This window comes from Carettochelys insculpta, chromosome 3 (genome assembly GCF_033958435.1).
Source record: "Carettochelys insculpta isolate YL-2023 chromosome 3, ASM3395843v1, whole genome shotgun sequence".
In the NCBI taxonomy this organism is placed as follows: domain Eukaryota; kingdom Metazoa; phylum Chordata; order Testudines; family Carettochelyidae; genus Carettochelys; species Carettochelys insculpta.
The window spans coordinates 3,703,396-3,727,177 of NC_134139.1; the positions used below are offsets into that span (position 1 = coordinate 3,703,396).

Consider the following 23,782-nt stretch of genomic DNA (forward strand, 5'->3'; position numbering starts at 1 on the left):
ACCTGCACGGAGTCTCAGGGAGCCCCTGCTACCTCCTGGTTCTGGCTGGGAGCGTGTTAGGGCAGGATGTGCAGCTCCCAGCCCCGGGCCTGGGGGCAGAGTGTGATTCCCGAGTTGGCGTTTGGCTAGAAGCCGAGTGCCAGCACCCCACTGCGTGTGTGAAGGGTGCTGGGCGCTTTGCCCACAGGCGATCAGGAATTTGGTTCATATCTTCTCAGAAGATGGTGCCTCCAGCCCTGCCCTGGGGCAGTAAGTTCAGAACAAGCCCCAGGGGAGGAGCACTTTTCCTCGGGGGTCTCGCCTCCAAAGGCTGACCTGGCCTGACCCTGCTGAAATTTTGGCATGAGATCGAAATCTCCTTTTTCCCCAGCTCTTTTCAAGCCTTCTTCCATCTTGCCCCATCTCGGCTAACGCCCCTGGATTGGTTTCCAACAGCCTCTTCTCTGCTGCAGAGCCATTTCTACCTGCAGGACAGCAACACATCAGCCACCTCGTTGTGGCTTGACGGCAGGCGCGCAAGGACAGCGGACGCTTACTCGGCAAAATATGCTGCGTAAACAATCCCGACAGGCTAATGGCGTCCCTCTGCCCTTCTTCGGATGTCGCTTGTCTCTGGATTGTGGGCCCTCAGGGACAGGATCGTCATCTTGTGTGGGTGGTACCTGGCCCTCCTGGGTGCTGCAGGGATGCAGCTGATGCTCCTGGTGGAGCACGGCATCGGATGGCGGATGGACAGAAATGAGCCTGGCTGAGGAGTCCTCCTTTCCGTTCCCTGGGTTGCTGGGGCAGGGTCACTCAGCCCTGCTGTGCCCATTTCCATCCCTCAAGGGCTTTGGCCCTGTTAAGTGATGTGCCTTGGTGCTTGGGAACTGGGAAGCTGCGGCTGGTGTTTTCCCCAGGCCCAAGAGGAAGGGCTTCTGGGAGCTCTGGGCAGGCGCAAGGCAGGAGGGCACAGCGAGTATTTAAGCAGAGGGGAAAGTGCCGAGGCCTCTGCTGTTATGATTTTGTGTTTCTCCTACTGTTTGCCCCCTTCTGGATGCGCTTGGGCATAAACAGCTGCAAGCTCTCTGTTGCTAGAGCCAGTGGCACAGAGGCCTTCCCCACTGGCAGAACTTGTCCGGCTCAGGCTCTTGCTCACCTGTCAGGAAATGGGCAGAGCATCCCTGAGATTCTGGTGGGCATTTGGGTGGCGTGTTCGGACCTGCTGAAGGCGCCTGTTGGAGGAGGACCCTGATGCTACTCTCCGTTGGTGGGGGGATAGCCATGGATGCCCCCTGTGCAGAGCCGTGCTCCTGCAGCAGGGCCACGTGCACAGAATGGAGGGACTGCAGCGTCACACAGAGCGGCAGCTGCCAGCCCGTGGCTCCCTCACGTTCACACAGCTGCCACGTTTCTGCAGCTTGGTGAGCAGCTTGTCATGCCCGCTGCATACAGCCGTGCTCACGAGGCATAGAATGGTGGTCGAGGGTGTGCTTGGCAGATTGAAATCCCCTTGGAGTGACTTACAGAGCCTTTGGATTTCACTGGCTTGCGGCTTGCTGGGCCCTTCTCAATCCGTGTGACCCCTAAGGGGAGCCCATTCTGAATGAGTCCGTGGCAGTAACAGGTGGCTGAACAGCGAGACCCAGCGAGAAAGTGCACCTGTGGTGCCTGGAGCAGGGTGCATGTGGGCAGCAGAAAACAGGGTGTTTTGTGCTCCCCCCATATGGACTTGCCTGGTGCCGATGGAGCTGGGGGAATGGCACGCTTATGGGTGTATTTGTACAGCACTGGTTTTATAGTAAACAAAGTACACTTGCTGCGTGCAACAAACTGAGGAGGACTTTTCTGAATTGTTAATTGTGGAAGAGATGACTTATCCAGAGCGGGGGATGGAGGTCTGCGTGACATGAATTGTGGATTTTCACTATAGCTTGAGCTGACTCAGTGTGTTGAGCAATTGCTTTGCAGGGTTAACAATAGGTGGACCCTGACCCCCAACCCTTTTAAGTGTCCTCTGGGGTGCTCAGCCCCTTCTCCAGAGAACACGCTTAGAAATACCAGGTCTGCTGTCTCCAAGGGAACCGGGCACTCATCCGCTTGTGTGATTCAGCTCTGGAGCTGCACGGGCTTAGTACCGCAGCACTTAGGTGTATTTATAGCCAAAACAAGGAGAAGTTATTGTCAAAGATTCAAGTGACAGTGCGGAAGGATATTGGAAACAAAAGTCTAGTTATAAAACAAAACCATAACCCACTTCCTAGAAACTCCAGGCTAAATTCCTGTCCACAGAAGGAGGTCCCTTGCAAAGGCCTCTGAGGTGTTCTCACCATGGTTGATGGTAATCCCATTTTCATGAATGAACACGTGACCTGTGTAACTCCTACCTGCAGGATACAGGGGTCTCTTCTTGGCCTTCTCTTTCTTTCCTCAAAGTTCATTATCTGTACACCTCAGGGTAACCACCTGGGGCGTGTATTTGCTGTGAGCTTGCTGCCCTGTTGGTTTCTCATCTCTGTCTGTAAGTGGATCTCCACTATCAAAACAAAAAGCAGTCAAGTAGCACTTTAAAGACTAGAAATTTTGCTAGTCTTTAAAGTGCTACTTGACTGCTTTTTGTTTTGATAGTTTGTAGACTAGCACGGCTTCCTCTCTGGATCTCCACTGTGTTGGTTTACAATGCTTAAGTGACATCTGTCTGACAGCGAGACAGATGAATAAACATCTCTTGCCTGACAGAAAACCTGCTTCACTGCCCTGCCTTGACAGACCTGAAAACCCAATTTTGGCATCTGCCTGTTACTCCGGCCGCCCTGTCTGGAGGTCAGGTCAGTGTTAATGACCAGTCTGGCCTTACCTTTCATCTGACACCTTATGAGGTTTCTTGTGAACCAGAATGTCCACCCCAGAAGGAGGAGGTGGGCCACCCAGTCACATCTCTGTCCTGTCCTTGTGGATCTGTTTGATATGTTTTCACAGCTTCCAGTCTCCCTTCTGGAGCCCCCTTGTCTAGTCTCCCTCTTCCAGGCTTCTCTTCCCCCAGCTTCTCCTGCAGTTTCAGGGTCCCCCAGGCCCCCATTTTCCTTGCCCAAAGAATCCCTGCCTGCAGCCTCAGGCTGCTCCTCCTGCCAGCCCTGGCCTCCCTGCAGTCAATTCATGTAGCTTCTTCTGCCCACTGCTCAGGTGCCAGCAGGGCCAAGGCACCAGATGCTCTTGGTTCCAGAGCACGAACCTGGGTGCAGCAGCTCCGAGCTGCAGTTGCAGAGGGAGGGCCCTAGTAGCTTGGGCTGGAGCATGCAAGCGTGATTTAGCTGCGAAAGTAGATGATGCTCAGTCCTGCCAAGAGGGCAGGGACTGGACTTGATGACCTCTTGAGGTTCCTTCAAGTTCTAGTGTTCTGTGTTCGATGTCCGTGCACCGAAACCGCGTGGGGCGGGGGAGGCGGTAGAAGAATTTTAAGCTTTTCTATAATTGGGAAGTGTCTATAATTGGGAAGTTACAGAAATAAACTTTACGGGGGAGGGGGATGTAGAAGATGTGAATTCTATTTCTGTCATTTTAATCCAGTGGATTAATCCTAAACTGAAACCAATCACTCTTACTCTGGAATAGCTATTTCAGTGCGGCCATCCCTTGTAGACTGGCCAGGGTGAGCCATGTTACCCAGGAGTGCCTTCCCTGCACAGGAGCAGTGTAAGCCTCCTAATCAAGGGCTGATAGTCAAAAGAGCTTCTGTCCTAATGTCATCTGTCACCTTCACTGTGTGTTTGGCGGCGTCTTTGAGAGCGTCGTTGTTGCTCTTGTGTTCCTTTCCAGGGTCTCCTAGGATGCCAAGTCCATTGGGCAGACTTGGTTTCATAGCCTTCCCTCTCCCCCTTCGCTGGTTTGAGACTCCGTACAATGACCTAGAACAGCCTTGCTAGGCAAAGTTGTACGAATCTGGGACCTTCCAAGAGCAGGTGTGTGGACTGATGTCTTGTGGAGAAGTTGGAGTCTCCTTTTCCTGAGGATAGAAAGCTCCAAGGCCCATCCCTGCAGGCTCACGTGGCACTGGGTGACTCCAGGGTTGAGTGTTACCTGTCCTGGGCCCATGGCAGGAGGGGACAGTGCCAAATTTGGACAAAAGGTGAGGATATTTTTGTGGCCACTTTGTTAAAAGTAGTGTTGTCAGAGATGGCCTGACCTAGCAGAGCAGAGTGCGCCTGTGGCAATCAGAAGCTGGGCCACATTCTGGCGATCTCTGACACACATTCGGTGCATATTCATGCTAATTACTGTGGCAGTCATGCCCACAGGTGATGGGGGGTTCTGTTGTGCTTGGTGCTGTACGTTCTGTGCATGCACTGAGGTGTTTGTCTCACCTTTATCAGACACAGACAGAAGACAATCAGCTTATGTGATGCAAGGAGTAAATTCGGGTCTACAGTGGAAGCTGAGACACTTGCCTAGCATACGGATGTGGTAGCTCTGTAAGAACTGGGCCAGGGCAGCCCTCGGGAATTGAGCTGAAGGTTTACAAACCAGGGGTGTGGGTGTTAGGCAGGGATGTGTACTCGGGCTCCGAGTCCCTCGTGGCAGCGCGAAGGTTGCGGGGCGGTGGGTTGGGAACAGTTGAGAACGCTCAGTCTATGGGGAATCTGTAAGGAGGCTTGGCTGTGGGGCGCTGAGTTCTCGCCAGCCCGGCTGTAGGGCTGATAGCTCAGCCCCACCCACCAACGGCCTGGAAGCGAATTAAACGTTCAAGAGGCCTTTGGTAGCGGAGGGCAATGGACTCTGGGTCTTGGCCGTCTTTCCCCTCAGACATGGCTGCCGGGCCACTCGCTGCTGTCTGTCGAAGCGGGTGGCGGTTCTCGCTGGGGCGGGGGCCAGCAAACCTGTGTTGTTCCAGGTGCTGGGCCAGTGGTGCCAGCTTGTCGGCAGTTTGCAGTTCAGCCAGGAGTCTGTGACGTGGACAACGAGCTCCCGGCACTCAGGTCTGTGCTGGCGCCTGGTCATGGCACAGGAATGCTGGCCCATCGGCTGGAGGCCGGGCTCGGCCGACAGGGCTGCGGTGGCCTTCTGGACCATGCGCCCAGCAGCCCGTCCTGCTCTGGGGAGAACCTGGGAGGAATGGAAAGAGGCGCATGCTGTGGGTTTCACTGGTGGAGTGCTCTCCAGAATGGCTGCCCTGCCACTGGGCTGTAGCTGTGTTGTGGGGCACAGGCGTACATGGGGTTCCCACATTTGGTGGAAAAGAGTCTTGTGCAACTTGGCGGACGTAGGAAAGCAAAGTACAGCCTTTTCCTTCCCCTCTCCTCCTCCTCGGAGCCACTTCCCCCTGGCACCTCTCAGCCTGGGCACGGGGTTTGGCTCTCGCTGTGCTGGGCGGGTTGTACTCTGCCCCGCTCCCCGTGGAGCTGCCGGGTGGGGAAGCTGATTGGAATTCAGGTGCACTAGCAGAGTTCTCTCCTCTCTGGCAAAGTAGGTCAGGGCGATGCATCTGCTTGTCAGGGAGCCAGGCAGAGGGGATGGGGATTTGACGAAGGCGGTAACAGTCCGTTTTCCATCTGTCTCCCTGGGGAAGGCCTTGATGCGCGGAATGTAAATCAGAAGGGCTGGCGCAGGGGCACTGGAGCCGCCTGGCAGAGAGTTGGCGAGCAGCCTATGCAGCAGACTGGTAGCCAGGGGCTGGGTGCACTCCATTGCCGGGCTGGTGACCCGGAGCAGCTTGTGCCACCTTCAGGCCCCTCCCGGCTGTCGGAAGTGGGCGGGGGCCTGGCTGGCGCTGGGAGATGGTGCTGCACGGGGGGGCTGTGGCCTGGCTCCGTGTTCCTGCGAGGCAGCGTCGGGCTCTGTGGCAGCCCCATGCTGGGGTTGGATTGAGGAGAGTCTAAGGAGGTGTTTTGCTGCTGAGCTGGGCACCAGGCTGCCTGGTCTCAGGTGGCGGGGGCGGCTGGACAGGACGAGGCCGTCTGCAGCAATGTGCTGTCACACCAGAAACGCAGCGCGGCCTTGGCCAGGGAAATACAACTGCCTCGCTGGAGATGCCGTTCCCACCGCAGCCTCTGCCCGCGCCTGTGGGCTGGGGCTAGTGTCGCGGGGTCCCCCGGCCCTCGCGCCATGCCCCCGTCAGCTCCCACCTCGCCTGCGTGCTCTCCCATGCCGCACTGCCTCCTGCTGGGACCGGAGTAGCTGCTCCTTGCTGGAGCCGTGCCAGGAGAGGGGTGCTCCCTCTGCCCCTCCGAGCTCTGGCTGCTGCCTCCCCCGCAGCTTGTACTGCTCCCGGCCTGAGGGGTGTTCCTGTGCCTGGCAGCCCTGAGGCTGGTTTTCACATTTGAGGCCTTCACAGCTGAAAAGAGATGGTGGCGTATGCGAGCCCCTCCCATGTTCCCCACCTGATCGGCCGTTATCAGTCCTCCACTTTCCTCAGACTTGTGGCCTGGTACGCAGGGGCCTGGGACAGGCTCAGTGCGTTGGGCTCAGGCCTTGCTCCTTGGGACGTGCTCTTGGCTTTCCCAGCCCTGGAATCAAGTCACTTCCTGTGGGCGTCTGTGTTACGTGGGCTGGCAGCTCAGGCCTCCCTCCAAGAGCTCAGGGCCCCAAGCTGGCCAGGATGGGCTGAGGGGGCGTGCACAGCTCTTTTCTGGCCATTTGGACGGGCAGGGTTAAAAAAGGATTGCTATGCAAAGCAGCTGCTTTCTGGGCTCTCCCCCACATCCCCTGCCTCCCTGGAGTGCACAGGGAGTTCAGCCGTGCCACCAGCAAGCTCAGTTTTGCCAAAGCCCTGCTCTGCGGCATTGGAGAGTGGGGGTTAGTTGCTGGGCTGAAAGAAAGTATGGCCTAGTATTTAAACCTAGGGCTGCGTTCAGACCTCACCTCTGCTTTTTGTTTGTTGTGAACTAGGGCAAGTCCTGTCAGTTGGTTCTTCCAGGCTAGTCTACAGAACAACTTAGCAAGCCAGGGCCGAACCCGCAGCGCACCACCTTGCCACGTGTAACGTCTCTTGTGGGCACTGCTAGAGTGCATCAGGTCTTGTACCCTGTGCGGTGACATACTGCCGTTTCACACAGCTGTAGGTCAAAGCATGTGTTAGTGTGATGGAGAGACACAGCCCGACTTGGTATGCAGTAACGTCCCAGCTTCCCTTTCTCTGCAACAGGAATTGTGAAGCCTGTCTCAGCCCTAAAAATGGTCAGAGTATAAAGCACCGGAAACCTTTCGGAGCACTGGAAGAGGCTCGTCTTCCTTTTGTCGAAGAGTGACGACGGGCAGTTTCCAGCCTCTTACAAAGACGGATGGACCTTTTTACTGCTCCCAGACAACTGAGGGAGGAAATCATTCAGTAGTGTGAGCACTGGCCTTGTAAACCCAGGGTTGTGAGCTCAGTCCTTGAGGGGCCCTTCCAAGGGTCTGGGGCAGGTTAGATTTAAAAAATCCACCAGGGATGGCGTTAGGCCCTGCTGTGAGAGCAGGGGACTGGGCTGGGCTTGATGACCTCTCGAGGTCCCTTCCAGCCCTGTGATGTGATAAAATGAGTAAAGTTTTTTTCTGATGCACTAACATGTGTTTAGCCTCCCGACCTGTACAGAATACGACCTTGGCGCATCAGTGCGTAAACTACACCCATAGCGGTCACAGTCTTCTGCTTTGCATGCTCAGTGTAAGTGACAGCATCTCGGATCACATTCTCCAAAAAGACCTTCAGCACGCCTCGAGCCTCCTCATAAATAAGACCTGAAATACGCTTGCCACCTCCACGGCGAGCCAAACGATGAATCGCAGGCTTTGTAATACCCTGAATATTCTCTCTCCACACCTTCCTGTGGTGTTTAGTGCCTCCTATTCCTAATCCCTTCCCTCCCTTGCCACGACCAGACACGATTGGTAAGATTGCAGACAAATGAGTAAGCCGCATGACACTGTTGCAAAAAGAGAGAGCATCATTTCAAGATGTATTAGTAGGAGCGTGGTGAGAAGGAATGAAAAGTAATTTTTCCGCTCTATGCTGTACTAATTAGACCTTATCTGGAGTATTGTTACCAGTTCTGGGTGCCACCTTTCAGCAAAGATGTGAACAGACTGGAGAAAGTCCAGAGAAGAACACCGCAAATGGTGAAAGGTCTAGAATGCGTGACTTGTGAGGACTGAATTAATTGGGTTTGTTTAGTCTGGAAAAGAGAAGCCTGAGCGAGAAGATATCAGCTTTTCAGTACGTAAACATTGTCACAAAGAAGAGGGAGAAAATTTCTTCTCCTGACCCTCTAAGGTTAGAATAAGAAACAATGAGGTTAAATTGCAGCAAGGCAGGTTTAGGTTGGATGTTAGGAAAAACTTGCTGACTGTCAGGGTAGTTAAGCGCTGGAATTAATTGCCAAGGGAGACTGTGGAATCTCCATCACCAGGGATATTTAAGAGTGGGTTAGACAAACACCTGTCAGGGTGGTCTGGGTAATATTTAGTCTTGCATGAGTGCAGGGGACTTGGGCGAATGACCTCTCGAGGGTCCTTCCAGTCCTAAGATTCTGTGAGTCTATGAAAGGGACTGTTGAAAGCCCAGCATGCAGGAGTGCCAATGACTGATGGTAGTTGCTCCTGTGGAGCCTCCATAGGGAGGGCCCAGTTCTCTCCATGCGTCCCAGGCCAGACAATCTGCCATGGGACTTGCTGTTTGCTGAAGTTTTGTGCTTCCAAACCTAGGGTTTCATGTGAAAAGGAACCCAGCCTGCCCAGATGAGAAGAGCCCTTTCGAGATGGTGACCCCAGTGCAGCTTGCTGGAGTCTGTGGCTAGCGTAAGCCCTGCACTGTGAGGTATGAATGGCCCAGTTCTCCTCAGTGGGGATAATGTGACCAAAGCCCAGTGAGAATGAAATGTCACTCTTCGTGCTTCTGCTGCGGGTGGCTGCAGCAGAAACGTCTAGCTAATTCTAGTGCCCTGTAATCCCAACTGCCCCTGACAACAAAACATCCAGCTTGGCCTCACTGTGTCTGCGCTGTGGCTGTCCGGCATCAGTACAACCACCTGTGGCAGCCTGTGAACACTGAACACAGATCGCAGGGGCTGCTGTACTGACTCTTACCTCGTCCCATTTCACTGGGTAACATGCCCCCTCGTAAAATGGATGGAGGCTGCAGTGAAATCCTTTCCTTGCTGAGAGGGCTCTGGCTGCTGGGGTTAGCCATGGCGTGTGCTGGACCATGTGTGTGGATAGCTGTGCTAGCAGCCCTCACACTTGCTGTCTGCTTGTGTCACTACCAAGGCACTGCTTAATAGGAGCAAAGATTTCCCTCCTGGGGCCTGGGTTGCCCAAAGGGCTTCAGAGTGCCTGGCACAAGAGCTCTTGCACAAGTGTGGGTACGGGGCAATGCAACATATGGACCTGTGGCGGGAGGGAATGTGTCTTGTCGATGCACTTGCCATGCAAGGCCTTGTGCTCGTGTTTCACCACCCAGGCTGCACCTGGAAGATCACTGCTGTTCTTAAGGAACAGCTCGGCCATGGTAGCAGCTGGAGAAAGGTGCGCAATGCTCTGAGCATGTGGCTTTCCTGCGGCTGTGGGCTGCCCTGCTCTTACACCATGTAGCGCCCAGAGTGAGTGGTGCCTGCTCTGCCCAAGCCATCCATTGACCTGGTCAGCTGCTCAATTTCTAGCTGCATTGGCTCTGCCTGAGTTTCAGCCAAGTGCTTCTAGTATACTTTGGGCTGGTCCAGCAATCACTAAAGCCTTTGATGAAGAGACTTCGTTTTTGTGAAGGGAGCAAACACGGGTGGATCCATTACCAGTGAAGGGAGCTGAACCTTCCAATCCACCTCTCCCATGACTGAGCCCTGTCGTCTGGTTTCCAGCTTGGGCGGAACTTGAGCCTTGGTGAAGTGCTTGGTCTAGGCCACTGGGTGGGAATCTGAGCCCAGACCAGAGTCTGTCATTTCTGGCTCTTGGATGCATTGCTGTGAAGCACTGGGGAATCCCGGAAACCCCAAATGGAAATAAGATAACAAGTTCGTTGTCCAGCCCCTGTTCCCTACCGGGTGTTCTCCAGCGCATGTGCTAATGAATTGTTAGCTCAAAGCCAAGCCTGCTTTAATCACAGCGAGAGTCAGGTGTATTCAGTTTCACAACAACTACGTTTAGCTTGGTGTGGCCCTTGGTTTTCGTCCAGCTTCGGGGGCAAAGATGCCCAGATAAGTAGGCTGCTGCAGAGATTTGGATGCCTCATCTCTGTAGGGACCAAAGGGAGCATTGGGTAGGAGTCAGATCCATCACCTCCTGCAGCAAGCTCTGCTCTCCAACCTCTCCAGGCCGGCGTCTGCCCTCTAAGCGCCATTCACCCTGCTCTCCCCAGGCTTGCGTAGGCTGCTCTCTGCCAGCATTCCATCTCCGCCTTCCTCAGGTCGGTGGTTGCTGGGACGGCGCTCTTGAAATCTGACCTCCCTGAGTCTGTGCCTTGGTCTGCTCCCAGTTCTCTTCCCTGCTGTCAGGCTGAGTGGCATTCTGTGGGGTTCCTTCTCCTTCTGTCTGTGAGGATCCTCCGTGGTGCAGCCTTGGCTGCCTCCATCTGCACGAGCTGCTGGGAGCTGGTATCCCTGTCATTTACGCTGACCTGTCTGCCTGGCCATGAGCCCTGCACCTTGGCTCCCAATTAGCTCATGCCAAATTCAGCTGTGGAGATCTTCACCCGCTTCCGAGCCTCCCCTAATCCGCTGCATGGAACGCGCAGCCCATGACTGGCCTTCACAGCTTAGTCAGGCTCTACCTGGGTGTTCTGACACCCACCCCCGCTTTTCGGGGCCTGCTGGGGGAACCTCCATTGCTGTCTGGCTTGTCTGCCTCTCCCAGCGGCACAGCCCGTTCTTCCTTCCAGGCCTCCTATGGGGGGTGCAACCCCCCTACATCCCAAGCTGCAGCCCAAACCCCGAGCAGATCCTTCTCCTGAGACTCATGTCTGCAGCGCTGCCTTCAGCAAAAGGCCTCCTGAGAACAGCTGGGAAGGTGCCCAGTCCCGACCGCTGCTCCTGAGTGGCTCATTATGCCAGCAACATGTGCACTGCTACTCTGTGCCAGAACACCCCCTTGTTGTTCCCCACTTCTCTTCCCCACCCCCACCTTGTCCATTTCACCCATCGGTTCCATCTCCTCAACTCGGTGAAAGCTCAACGCCTCTGTTGTATATGAGCAGTGACTGGCTCACCCCAGCTTGTCTCACCTTCCCCCCCCAGTGTGCCACTGGACTCCCCAGCCTGGAGGTGTGCGCTTTTCAGCTAACGCACTGGCGTCAAGTGAGTGGTCTCTCGGCCCCCAGGGACCCACAGAGGTTGACTTTCAAGTGCCCTGGATCGGAAACGAGCCTGAGGATGATGCTCTGCATCTCTGCTGTATGCATCTGTTCTTTGACAGGATCCTTGGGGGCACTGATCTTTTATACTACTCTCTCCTAATTCTAAAGCTGGTTCTCACCTGCTGTGGTGTTGTCAGTTTTTCTGAAACGTTAGTGCCTCTAAGCCTGGAGGCCAATTTCACTTGAGCATGGAATGAGAATTGCAGGGTTATCTCATGCCATCCGGTGAGGTGGGATCAGAATCGCTGCTCTCATAAGGTCAAGGGTTGTCTGCCGTTGCTTTCCGAGCCAGATGCATCCCTGTTGTGGAGGAGGATTGCCACAGAGGAGGTCAAACAGGAAAGCTTTCACAAGCGATCCTGGCCGCTCGGAGGCTGAAGTCTATGATATGCCAACAGAGTGCATCAAGGCTGACTCAAGAATGATGAAGAGCGAGGTTATCATAGATGATGCATAGCCAACATTGTGTGCACCAGAATGCCTGAAAATCGAGATGTCTAATGAAGAATGCAGCCTCCAAGATTGGTGCAGGACAATGTCTCCTCTCATCATAAGGTTCAGCTCAGATTCCTGGAGATAGGACTGAAGCCAGCAGCTGAGTTTGGGCTCGGTTTCCTTTGGTCACCCTGATGGATCTGTTAAGAGTTAGCCTGTTAATATCCTTTGGAAAATCGCTTCTCTGTGCCTCAGTTTCTCCTCCTTTACAGGCAGGGAGAATACCGTAACTGACCAGGGTGTTCAGAGTGGTAGGTCCTGTTTATTCTCACTGGTATGTTGTTTAACCTGCTTTGGTCAAACTGGGATAAAATACTGTGTGGACACTCTTATTGCAGTTTAAGCATGTTGTATCGTGGTTTTGTTCCACTTATTCTTGCACATACCCAGGAATGGCTCCACTGTAACTTAAATCAGTTTAAAAACTTAGGCTGGTGCAAACCCTGGAGTAGACAGTCTTTCTGTATTGCTTTATGGCTTACATCAGTCAGTGTCCATGCACAAGGTCGCACTGGTTTAGCCAAATCCGTTAAAAATGACACCTCTCATTGATTGTGCCAGTACAATGCAGTATTGAGACCAGGCCTGTTCAGTTAACCTAAACCGAAACAGTGCTAAAGAGGTCACGCAGCTCTTCTGTGACTGGTTTAAACTAGAATACAGGTGCCCCTGTGCACTGATTTAACCAACTCCACTTACTCCACACTTAGTTAACCTGATGCAGTGCTGTGTGTAGACAAGGCCAGTCTGTAGGACTTCAGGTTCCTCTGAACACTGTCTGTGTCCCAAGGACAGCGGGACAAATACAGGGTTGATGTTCTGATTTGAAAAGAAAAGGGGAGCGGGCAACCTTGGGGTTAACCAACAAATACCCAGGTAAGGAGGGCTCAGGCCCCCCTGTTGGTGCTGCCCTTCATCCCAGGCAGTGTGTGTGTGACAGCTAATCTCCTGGCTCTGCTTTTCTGTCGGTTGGTGGGGGTGATAGGACTTGGAAGCAGGGCAGATTTCCATCAGGATGAACTCCTGCAGGGCCCATGGACTACAGGATGGTGGACTTTGCTTGTTGCATGGCATTTCTGTTTCATGCTTTCATTAGTGGCTAATGTGGAATATGTGCAGAGACGTTCTGGGCTTGGTTTGGTTGCAGTCCAGCTCATGCCAGGTGACAGGGCACCATGTGGGTTCCAGCGGGGTCTCAAGGAGGTAACAGTTGGGGTTTGGGGAATCTTGTCAGTTGCCGGTGAAGATGTGCGTCTGGTAGGATGTGAGGCCAACTCTTAACTGAGCTAGTCCGTTGCAAGGTGTCTGGGATCTCTCTGCTGGTGCTGGCCATGGTACTGATGTCACCACGGGGTAGGCTGGGCACGGGCCATAATTAACTCTCTGGGTATCCAGGGCTTGTGCCCTGACAAGCATACCCTCGGGGAAGTGCTGTCTGAGAAGAGCGAGGCAATTTTGGAGTATGTCTTCCTGCTCCCCTCGTGCTTACAACCGCGGGGGAGTTTGCAAGCTGACAAGGAACCATCGGACACCTTTTCTGAGCATAAACTCCATGTGCCTCCAAAGAGACAAGTGATTTTGCTGCTCATGAAAGCTGAGTCAGCTGAATCCATTTGCCAGACCCGGTGGTGAACTGAGCAAGGCTGTGCAGGCAGTAATTGCCTGCTTGCTTCGTCTGGGCTGCTCCCTGTGGGAAACCTGCCCACTTTCATCCTGATAACACTCCTGCTCAAAGACCTGCTGCTCCTTTGAGACAGCTTCCTCCCCGCAAGGTGGTGGTCAGCGCCTCCTGCTCCTCTGCTCTCAGGCCTTGGTGAAGTGAGCCGGTTTTTGACAGGTCTGGCTGCTCTGCTGCCAGAGTTAGAACCATGGAACCCTGGGTTTGGTAGGGACCTCAGCAGGTCATCTAGTCCAGCCCCCTGCCCAAAGCAGGATCAACCCCCACTAAACCATCCCACCAGGGACATGTCAAGCCAGGAGTTAACCTCTAGGGATGGAGACTCCATCACCTCTCTAGGTAACAACAAGAAGTCCTGTGGCACCTTATAGACTAACAGATATTTTGGAGCAAGAGCTTTTGTGGGCAGCTATCTGCTTCATCAGATGCATGAATACCCATAAAAGCTTATGCTCCAAAATATCTGTTTAGTCTATAAGGTGCCACAGGACTTCTTGTTGTTCTCAAAGATACAGACTAACACGGCTACCTCTCTGATACGCTCTAGGTAACATGTTCCAGTGCTTCACCACCCACCTGGGGAAGTAGTTTTTCGTAATATCTAACCTACACCTCCCCCTCTGTAACTCAGGCCATTGCTCCTTGTTCTGCCATCTGTCACCACTGAGAACAGCCTCTCTCCATCCTCTTTAGAGCCTCCCTTTCAGGAAGTTGAAGGCTGCTGTTAAATCACCTCTCAGTCTTCTCTTCTGCAAACTAAACAAGCCCAAATCTCTCAGCCTCTCCTCATAGGTCATGTGCTCCAGCCCCTTAATCATTTTCATTACCCTCTGCTGGCCCTCTCCCTCTCCAAAAGCAGCGAGGGGTCCTGTGGCACCTTATAGACTAACAGAAATGTACGAGCATAAGCTTTCGTGAGCAGAGACCCACTTCGTCAGATGCAGGACGAGGGTCTTTGCCCACGAAAGCTTATGCTCATACATTTCTGTTAGTTTATAAGGTGCCACAGGACCCCTCGTTGCTTTTGCAGATCCAGACTAACACGGCTCCCCCTCTGATACTCCCCCTCTCCATGTCCTTTCTCTACTGGGGGGGCCCGGAACTGGACACAATACTCCAGATGTGGCCTCCCCAGTGCCTAGTAGAGGGGAATCATAACTTCTCTAGATCCATTGCAAATGTTTCTCCTAATGCACCCGAATAAGCCTCAGCCTTCTTGGCTGCAAGGGCACACTGTTGACTCATATCCAGCATCTCATCCACTGTAATCCCCAGGTCCTTTTCTGCTGCACTGCTACTTAGCCAGTCGGTCCCCAGCCTGTAACAGCGCTTGGGAGTCTTCCGTCCCGAGTGCAGGACTCTGCACTTCTCCTTGTTGAACCTCATCAGATTTCTTTTGCATCCAGTCCTCCAATTTATTCAGGTCACTCTGGACCCTATCCCTACCCTCCAGTGGCCCCTAGAGTTGTATAAGAGAGTGCATTACATCCCCTGGTGCTGCTTGTGGCCCAGCTCTTACTCTGAGCCATTGTGCATGCTTCTTGCTCTCACTGCATCTGCTTTCATCACAGAATTTTGTGGTACTGTCCTTTCCCCACAAATGCTGCCAGCTCAGGAAGTGTGCTCAGCTGAGGAACCTGCCCGCAGATTGCAGGCACCTGGAGTCTCAGAAATGGTGCCAATGCCAGAATGGGGCCTTGCTGCAGCTGTTCAGGTCGAGGGAGCGGCAGCTGCTGGAGCTCATCTTTGAGGTCTCGCCACCTGGGTCTGAAGCTGAGGCGAGTTTATGAGGACCATAAAGTGGCGCAGTTCCCAGTGCCGCCCTCCTGGCCACATTTCAGGAGCTTTGTGCCATACTAGCAGTGTGCCCAGCATTGCCCTGGGCCTGAACCGGGCCAGCGGTCCCTGGGGTGGGGTGGAGGGGCGAGTCAGGCCGTAAATCCCAGCACCCCACATGCTTGACCTTGAAGGGTGAGGGGGCTGGTGTGGGACATAGCTACCTGCCACCCTCCTCTCCTGGGGGGAGCAGTTTGGGCTGTGGCTCCTGCCCCCCCCCCGTCTGTCCCCCAGTTGCGGGATCAGGTCGGGCCCGACTCCTGGCCCTTCTGACTGTCCTCTGAGGGCAGGCCTGGTTTGGGCTGCAGCTCCCAGGTCCCCGCACCCCACCTGTACTCAGAGGGGGGCCAGTTTGGGGCAGCTTCTAGTCCCCAGTGTAGTGCGCACCATGACTCCCAGCCCCCTCTGCCTGTGCTTGGGTTGAGGGGCTAGGTCAGTCTGTGGCTCCTGGCTCCCCATCTGTCTTGGTGGCGGGGGTTGATTTGGGGTGCTGCTTCCAGTACCTCCACCTGTCCTCTCAGGGGGTCAGGTCAGTTCCCGGCTCCTGGCCCCACAGCCTGTCTGCGGGGGTGGATGGGGATAGGTGAGGCCCTGGCTCCCAGCCTGAGATCCAGGGGGGCTGGGGTTGGGCTGCTTTCCCCAGCTCCTGTGAGAACTCGGGGGTGGGGCATGGGTGCCAGCCCCAGCCTGAGCTACAGGGGGGTCGGGGCCCTGGCCCTAGTCCCAGCCAGGGTGGCAGAGGGAGTGGGGTTGGGGGCCAGGGCTCTTGTGTCTAGCCAGTTGGGCTGCTTTCCCCAGCTCCAGCATGAGCTGGGGTGTGGGGTGGGACAGAGTCAGCTTTCCATGCTCCCATATGTTGGGGTGGCAGGGGAGTTAATTGTAGGGTGCTGTAGGGGAGCAGCAGGGTTGCCCCATGGGGTACAAGCGGGGTTCCCCCATGGGGTACAAGTGGGGCCACTTACCATCCCCTGTGGCCACGTGGCCACTGTGTTCCTGTGGCAGCTGCCCCTAGTGGTCACTCCACAGAATGGTTGTTCCCTGCAGTCACTGCCCTGACTGTTGAGCCAGATGTGTGTTGTCTGTTCTGTCAGCGCGCCTCCCCTTCCATGTTCTGGGAGACACTGGGATTTCAGACACAACTCACTCCACCTTGGTCTAAGTTAGGGTAAAAGGAAGCTGCATCCCAAATGGTTTAAGAGGAGTTCTTGAAGAAAGATGTGGAGAAATTGGAAACGGTCCAGAAAAGAGCAACAAGAATGATCAAAGGTCTAGAGGACATGACCTATGAAGAAAGGCTGAAAGAACTGGGCTTATTTAGCTTGGAAGGGAGAAGACTGAGGGGGGACATGATAGTGGTTTTCAGGTATAAAACAGTGTCATAAGGAGGAGGGAGAAAACTTGTTCTTCTTGGCCTCTGAGGACAGAATGAGAAGCAATGGGCTTAAACTGCAGCAAGGGAGGTTTAGGTTGGACATTAGGAAAAAGTTCCTAACTGTCAGGGTGGTCAAACAGTGGAATAAATTGCCAAGGGAGGTTGTGGAATCTCCATCTCTGGAGGTATTTAAGAACAGGTTAGATAAGTGTCTATCGGGGATGGTCTAGATAGTACCTGGTCCTGCCATGAGGGCAGGGGGCTGGACTCGATGGCCTCTCGAGGTCCCTTCCAGTCCTAGCATTCTAGGATTCTAAGAGTAGCACAGACCCTCTAAAATATATAGTAGATGTCAGTGAAGCAGGGCTGACCTAGGAGACTGTGGCCAACGGGAACTAGTGACCAGGGATTTAAAACAGGGAAGTTTGTAAGAGGAAGTCCTAGTACAACTTCTATGGTTAGGAAGGGCTGCATCACCTGTACCAACACTGCTCCTGTCTCCTCTGCCTGTGCAGGTAGCCAGACAGGCCACTTGACTATGGAATCTCTATCCGGATCCCGGTGTGGTTTTGCACAGACTGTGGCCTGCACTTCGCACTTACAGAAAATGAGGGGGGACAGGGAGACAAAAAACATAAGTGTGAAAGGTGTTTGCTGGGGGAATCTCTCGGGAAGCGGGCAGCAGAGTGACAGGAGGTGGCTAGGCCGAGGAGCATCCAAGCCCATCAGGAATTCCTTGCAAGTATCCATGTAGACGCTAGAGACATCCAAGCCTCAGGAAGGGATCCAGCTACCGCCGACTGCGGGCATACCACTGGGAGAGGAGGCGATGGCTCTGTCCCTGGGAGGACAGTGGCAGCTGGTTACTTCTGGCAATGGGCGGTGCTCTATCGTGCTGGAAAACTGTTTTGCTGCCCTGGTTATCAGAGAAGAGGAGTCGCCCCCTAAGGCAGAGGAGAAGTTGTGTACCGCCAAGTCTGGGAGGTCTGCAGTCGCCACGTTCCTGAGGAAACGTGGGGTAGTTGGAGTTGGAGACTGTGGAGGGGGATGGAGGCACCCATCAGTTGCCCTGATATGACATCCCAGGAGCTATGCTGCTTGTCAGGCGCCCATATCTGAGACCTTACAGAGCGACTGTCAGGGTCATCCAGCCCTCTGCTGCTCCCCCATGTTACTCATCCATGTGGGCATGAATGATCCTGTGAGGTGTGACCTTGAGCAGATCAGAAGTGACTCCAGGGCTCTGGGAGTACAAGTGAAGGAGGTTGGTTTGCAGTTGTTTTCTTTGGTCCTTTCAGTCAAAAGTTAGGGGCCCAGACAGAGAGAGGTGCATCCTGGAGGTGAATGCCTGGCTGCGGGGATGATGTTGCTAGAAGGATTTTGGCTTCCTTGATCATGGGATGTTGTTCCAGGAAGGAGGACTGCGAAGCAGAGACGGGATCCATCTCTGGAGGAAGGGGAATACAGTATTTAGACACAGACTGGCTAACCTAGGGAGGAGAGCTTTGAACTAGGTTTGATGGGGGCAGGTGACCAAAGTCCACAGATTAGCTATAGACCTGGGAGGCAAGACGTGGGGGGCAAAATCAAATCAGGGTCTTGGCTGTCTGTATACTAATGTGAGAAGTATAGGAAATAAACTGGAAGAACTTGAAATGCTAGTAAATAAAGACTTGACAAAGATGGTGGAGGAGATGCCGAAGAAAGATGTGTTGATCATTGGAGGAGATTGGAATGCAAAGGTTGGAACAGATAATGAAGGTTGGGAGAGAGTCATGGGAAGGTTTGGATATGGAGAAAGTTTCTCACCTCATTGGTTTCTATTAGAGTTTGCTACAGAACGTGAGATGGTGATTTGCAACACGAGATTCCAACAAAAGGACTGCAGGAAGTGGACATGGCGATCGAATGACGGGAAGTCCAAGAACATGATAGATATGATTTTGATAAAAAGATGGATAACATCAGTGCAGCAGTGCCGAACTTTCCAAGGAGCAGATATTGACTCAGACCACGGTCTAGTGATCACAAACATCAAGATAAAACTCCAAAGAAAATGTAAAACACAGTTTAAGAAAAGAAGAGATGTGGCGAGGCTATGTGAGGAAGAAACAGGGAACGCATACACAACAGCGCTCGAAGAGAAGATCAAGAATATCGCCACAGAGAAAGACCTAGATAAGAGTCACAGGGACAGCCATCGCTACAGAAGAGGCAACTGAGCAGACTGTTCCAGAAGAAGAAAAGATCAGTAAGAAGTGGATTACCCAGAAGACACTGAAGTTGGCTCAAGAGAAAAGAGCGTTGAAGATCAGAAGAGATGTTGCTGAGATGGCAGAACAGCAATATAGGATGAAATGCAATGAGGTAAGGAAAGCAGCCAGAAAGGATAAGGAGAAATGGTTAGAGGAGCAATGTGAAGATATAGAGAGGTATTACAACAAATGTAAGACCAGGGAGGTGTATAAGACAATTAGGAATATTAATAGGAGATGGCAGCCGAAGCAGATGGCAATCAAAGATGAGAACAAAGAAGTGCTCATGAACAGAGAGAAGATTGTGCAGCGATGGATGAGATATTGCACAGATCTATACAAAGCACAGTTGGACCCAAGTGTCTCAGAGAGACTGATTGAAGAATTGAAAGAGATATCTCCCCCGAGCACTGAGAGCGAGACCGATATTTCAAAGGAGGAAGTAGAAAAAGCAGTAGAAAAGATGACTAAACAACAAGAGCCCTGGAAATGATAAGATCACAGGAGAGATTATCAAATATGGTAGAGAAAGCATGATTCAGGAAATACGCAGACTATGTAATAAATAGCATGGAAAGAAGGGAAGGCGCCTAAGGAATGGACAAGATCTGTGCTAGTGACAATACCCGAGAAAGGAAGTACATCGGAATGCAAGAACTACGGAACAATTGCCCTAGCGAGTCATCTAGGTAAGGTGCTGATGATGGTACTGACTGAGAGGTTAAGATTGCAGATAGAACAACATATAGCAGATGAGCAAGCAGAGTTCAGAAAAGATAGAAGTGCCATACAGCAGATATTGGCACTAAGACTGATAGCGGAGAAAGCTCGACGAAAGAACAAAAACGTATACACTTGCTTTGTCAATTTTCAAAAGGCATTTGACAGTATAGATCAGAAAGTGACTTAGGCAGTGTTGGAGTCATACGGAGTGGATAGCAGACTAATATGGTTGTTGAAAGATATCAGTGATAATGCGGAGGCAGTGGTGAGAACATGCAGGGAGTTGGGAAGTTGGTTTAAAACAAGTAGAGGTATGGGATAAGGAGATCCAATATCGCCAAGAATCTTCATCGCACATCTGGAGAGAGTGATGGAGAAGATCAAGGAAGAGGTAGAAGGGATATCTGTGCATGGGAAAAGAATTAACAGCTTGAGGTTTGCTGCTGATATAGTTATCATTGAGGAAGATGAGAAGCTAGTGAAAATGGTGCGGGTGTTAAACGAAGAAGGGAAGCGGTACAGACTGATTATGAACATTAATTAAACAAAAACAATGGTATTTGGAGATAAGGAAATAAGGAAGGTCAGTGTTGGTGGTATTGAACTAGAGAATGTAGAGAAGTTCATACATATCTGGGGAGCAACATAATGTATGATCTAAACTGTAAGAAGGAAATAGCGACTAGAATAGTGAAAGCAAGAGCGAGTTTGAAGGAGATGGATAAGATCTGGAAAAGCAAAGCAATTAGCTTAAGAATGAAGCTGGGCGTCTTGAAAACATGTGTATTCAGCAGCATGTTGTACAGATGTGAGACATGGGTGATAACAAAAGTTTCAAAAAGAAGAATACTGGCGTTCAAAAGTTGTTATAGAAAGATTCTGAGAATAGGATGGATGCAGAAGGTCACCAATGAGGAATTATATAGGAAGATGCAACCGAAAGAGAACCTGCTGCAGAAGGTTATAAAACAGAAGCTACAACTATTTGGACATATTTGCAGAATGAATGACGAATGAAAAATCAAGACCCTGGTATTCGGCATAATGGATAGATGGTTTGAATAGGAGAGGCAGACCTCACAGAGAATGGATAGATGATGTCGTAGATTGGCGCGGAGCTAGTCTACAGAAACTAAGCCACTCTGCAATGTATAGGGAAAGATGGAAGGAAATAGTGAGAGAGGCATCAGACACCAACGGGCGCTGAGCTCACTGTTATTGGTGTTGATGTTGATGATGTATGACACGGTGGGACCCACAGAGACTTGGTGGGCTATAAGTCATGACTGGAATATTGGACTGAAGTTGAGATGAACATAGGAGACAAACAGCCTTGAGAGGCTCTGGGCAAGGATAACAGGTAAAAAACCAAGGGTGATGTTATGGCAGGGGTCTGCAATGGACCACCTAGCCCAGAAGAAGGAGGTGGATGAGGCTTTTTTTAAACTAACAATGATCCAAAGCGCAGGATTTGGTGGTCATGGTGAACTTCAGCTGTCCAGATATTTGTTGCAAAAATAACATCAGGGCATAGATTATTATCCAAGAAGTTCTTGGAATGGAGGCATTTTTTTATTTCAGAGGGTGAAGAAAGCTACTGGGGGAGAGTGAGGCTGTTCTAGATTTGATTTTAACCAACTGGGAGCAACTGGCTGAGGACTGGAAAGTGGCAGGCAGCTTGTGTGTGATCATGAAATGATGGAGTTCATGATTCTATGGAATGGTAGGAGGCAGAACAGCAAAATAAAGGCAATGTATTTCAAGAAGGAAGACCTTAGCAAACTTGAGGACTTGGTAGATAAGGTCCTATGGGAGGCAAGACTGAGAGGAAAAACAATTGAAAACGGTTGGCAATATTTCAGAGAGACATTTTTAAGTGCACAACAGCAAATTATTCCACTGCATAGCAAAGATAGGAAGTATGGCAGGAGACCAGCTTGGCTTAACTAGGAGATCTTGAATGATATGAAAATAAAACAAATCTTACAAAAAGCGGAAACTAGGTCAAATTACAAATGATGAGTATAAATAAATAACACAAGTTTGTAGAGGCAAAATTAAAAAACGAAGGCACAAAATGAGCTCAACCTAGGTAGGACATAAAGGGTAACAAAAAAAATTTATCCAAATATATTAGAAGCAATAGGAAGACCAAAGCTAGGGTAAGCCCAGTCCTCAATAAAGAGTCAATGGCATTTCCACATTTTCTGTTATTGTCTGAGGTGCTTAATGACTTCTCCTTTGGTTTGGTTTTCACCAAGAAGATTGCTGGCGACAGGATGTCTAGCATAGTGAATGCTGGCGAAAATGAGGTATGTTCAGAAGTTCAAATAGGAAAACAAGTTAAATTACTTAGAAAAGATAGTTGTCTGCAAGTCACTAAGGCCTGATGAAATGCATCCTAGAATACTGAAGGAGTTCATAGAAGAGAGATCTGAGCCATTAGCTGTCATCTTTGAGAAGTCATGGAAGATGGGAGTGATTCCAGAAGGTTGGAAAAGGACAAATATAGTGCCCATATGTAAAAAGGGAAATAAGGACAACCTAGGAAGCTATAGACCAGTCATCTTAACTTTTAGGCCTTGAAATATAATAGAACAAATAATTAAGCAATCCATCGGGAAGATAACAAGGTGATAAGTCACGGCATGGATTTGTCAAGAACAAATCTTGTCAAACCAACCTGATACCTTTCTTTGATTAGGATAGCAAGTCTTGTGGATAAGAGGGAAGTGGTAGATGTGGTATACATAGACTTTAGTGAAGCATTTGGTATAGTCTTGCATGACTTTGTAGATAAACTGGGGAGATACAACCTTGATGGCACTGCTATGAGGTGGTTGAACAATAGGGTGGATAGCCATTCGCAGAGAGTAGTTATTCATTGTTCACAGTCATGCTGCATGGGCATAACAAATGGGGTTCCCCATGAATCCATTTTGGGGCTCGTTCTGTTCAATATTTTCATCAGTTATTTAGATTTTGACAGAGAGTACACTTATAAAGTTTGCTGATGATTCCCAGCTGGGAGGGGTTGCATGTGCTTTGAAGGATAGGATTATAATTCCAAAGGGTCTGAGATAAATGGGATGAAATTCAATAAGGGAAAAGTCAAAGTACTCCACATACATGATTGGGAAGTGACTGTCTATGGAGGACAAATATCAGAGAGGTGGCCGTGTTAGTCTGTATCTTCGAGAACAGCAAGAAGTCCTGTGGCACCTTATAGACTGACAGATATTTTGGAGCATAAACTTTTGTGGGCAAATATCCGCTTCATCAGATGCATGAATGACTCACGCATCTGACAAAATGGGTCTTTGTCCACAAAAGCTTATGCTCCAGAATATCTGTTAGTCTGTTAGGTGCCACAGAACTTCTTGTGTCGGAAGGAATATTGCAGAAAGGGATCGGGGGTCATAGTGGAACACAAGGTAAATGAGACTCAGTAGTGTGACACTCTTGCAAAGAAGCAAGCATACTGGAATGTATTAATAGGACTGTTGTACACAGGGCACAAAAAGTAATTCTTCTGCTCTACTTGTGTGCCAGTTAGGCCTTAACTAGAGTACCGTGTCCAGTTCTGGGGACCAACTTTCAGGAAAGAGGTGGACAAACTGGAGAAGGTCCAGAGAAGAGCAACAGAAATTAGTAACGGTTGAGAAAACATCACAGAATCATAGGGCTGGAAGGGACCTCAGGAGGTCACCTAGTCCAGCCCCCTGCTTCAAGCAGGATCAACCCCCACTAAGTCATCCCAGCCAGGACCCTGTCCAGCCGGGACTTAAAACCCTCGAGGGATGGAGAATCCACCACCTCTCCAGGCACCGCATTCCAGTGCTTCACCACCCTTCTGGTGAAGTAGTTTTTCCTAATATCTAACCTACACCTCTCCTTCTTCAACTTCAGACCATTACTCCTTGGTCTGCCATCTGACACCACTGAGAACAGTTTCTCACTCTCCTCTTTAGAGCTCCCCTTCAGGAAGTTGAAGGCTGCTATTAAATCACCGCTAAGTCTTCTCTTCTGTAAACTAAACAAGCTCAATCCCTCAGCCTCTCCTCATAGGTCTTGTGCTCCAGCCCCTTAATCATTTTTGTTGCCCTCTGCTGAACCTCCTCTAGCACATC

The 23,782-nt window shown here is 51.3% G+C and overlaps 2 protein-coding genes across 6 annotated transcripts in view; one reads left to right on the forward strand and one right to left on the reverse strand.

Moving 5' to 3' along the window:
• LOC142010801 (phosphofurin acidic cluster sorting protein 2-like) overlaps nucleotides 1-23,782 on the forward strand; it is a 101,052-nt gene that overhangs the window by 34,062 nt on the left and 43,208 nt on the right. The window lies entirely within an intron of this gene.
• On the reverse strand, nucleotides 7,526-7,873 carry LOC142010107 (histone H4-like). Its single transcript, XM_074988375.1, has one exon. The coding sequence runs from the start codon at nucleotides 7,871-7,873 to the stop codon at nucleotides 7,526-7,528; it is 348 nt and encodes a 115-aa protein (XP_074844476.1).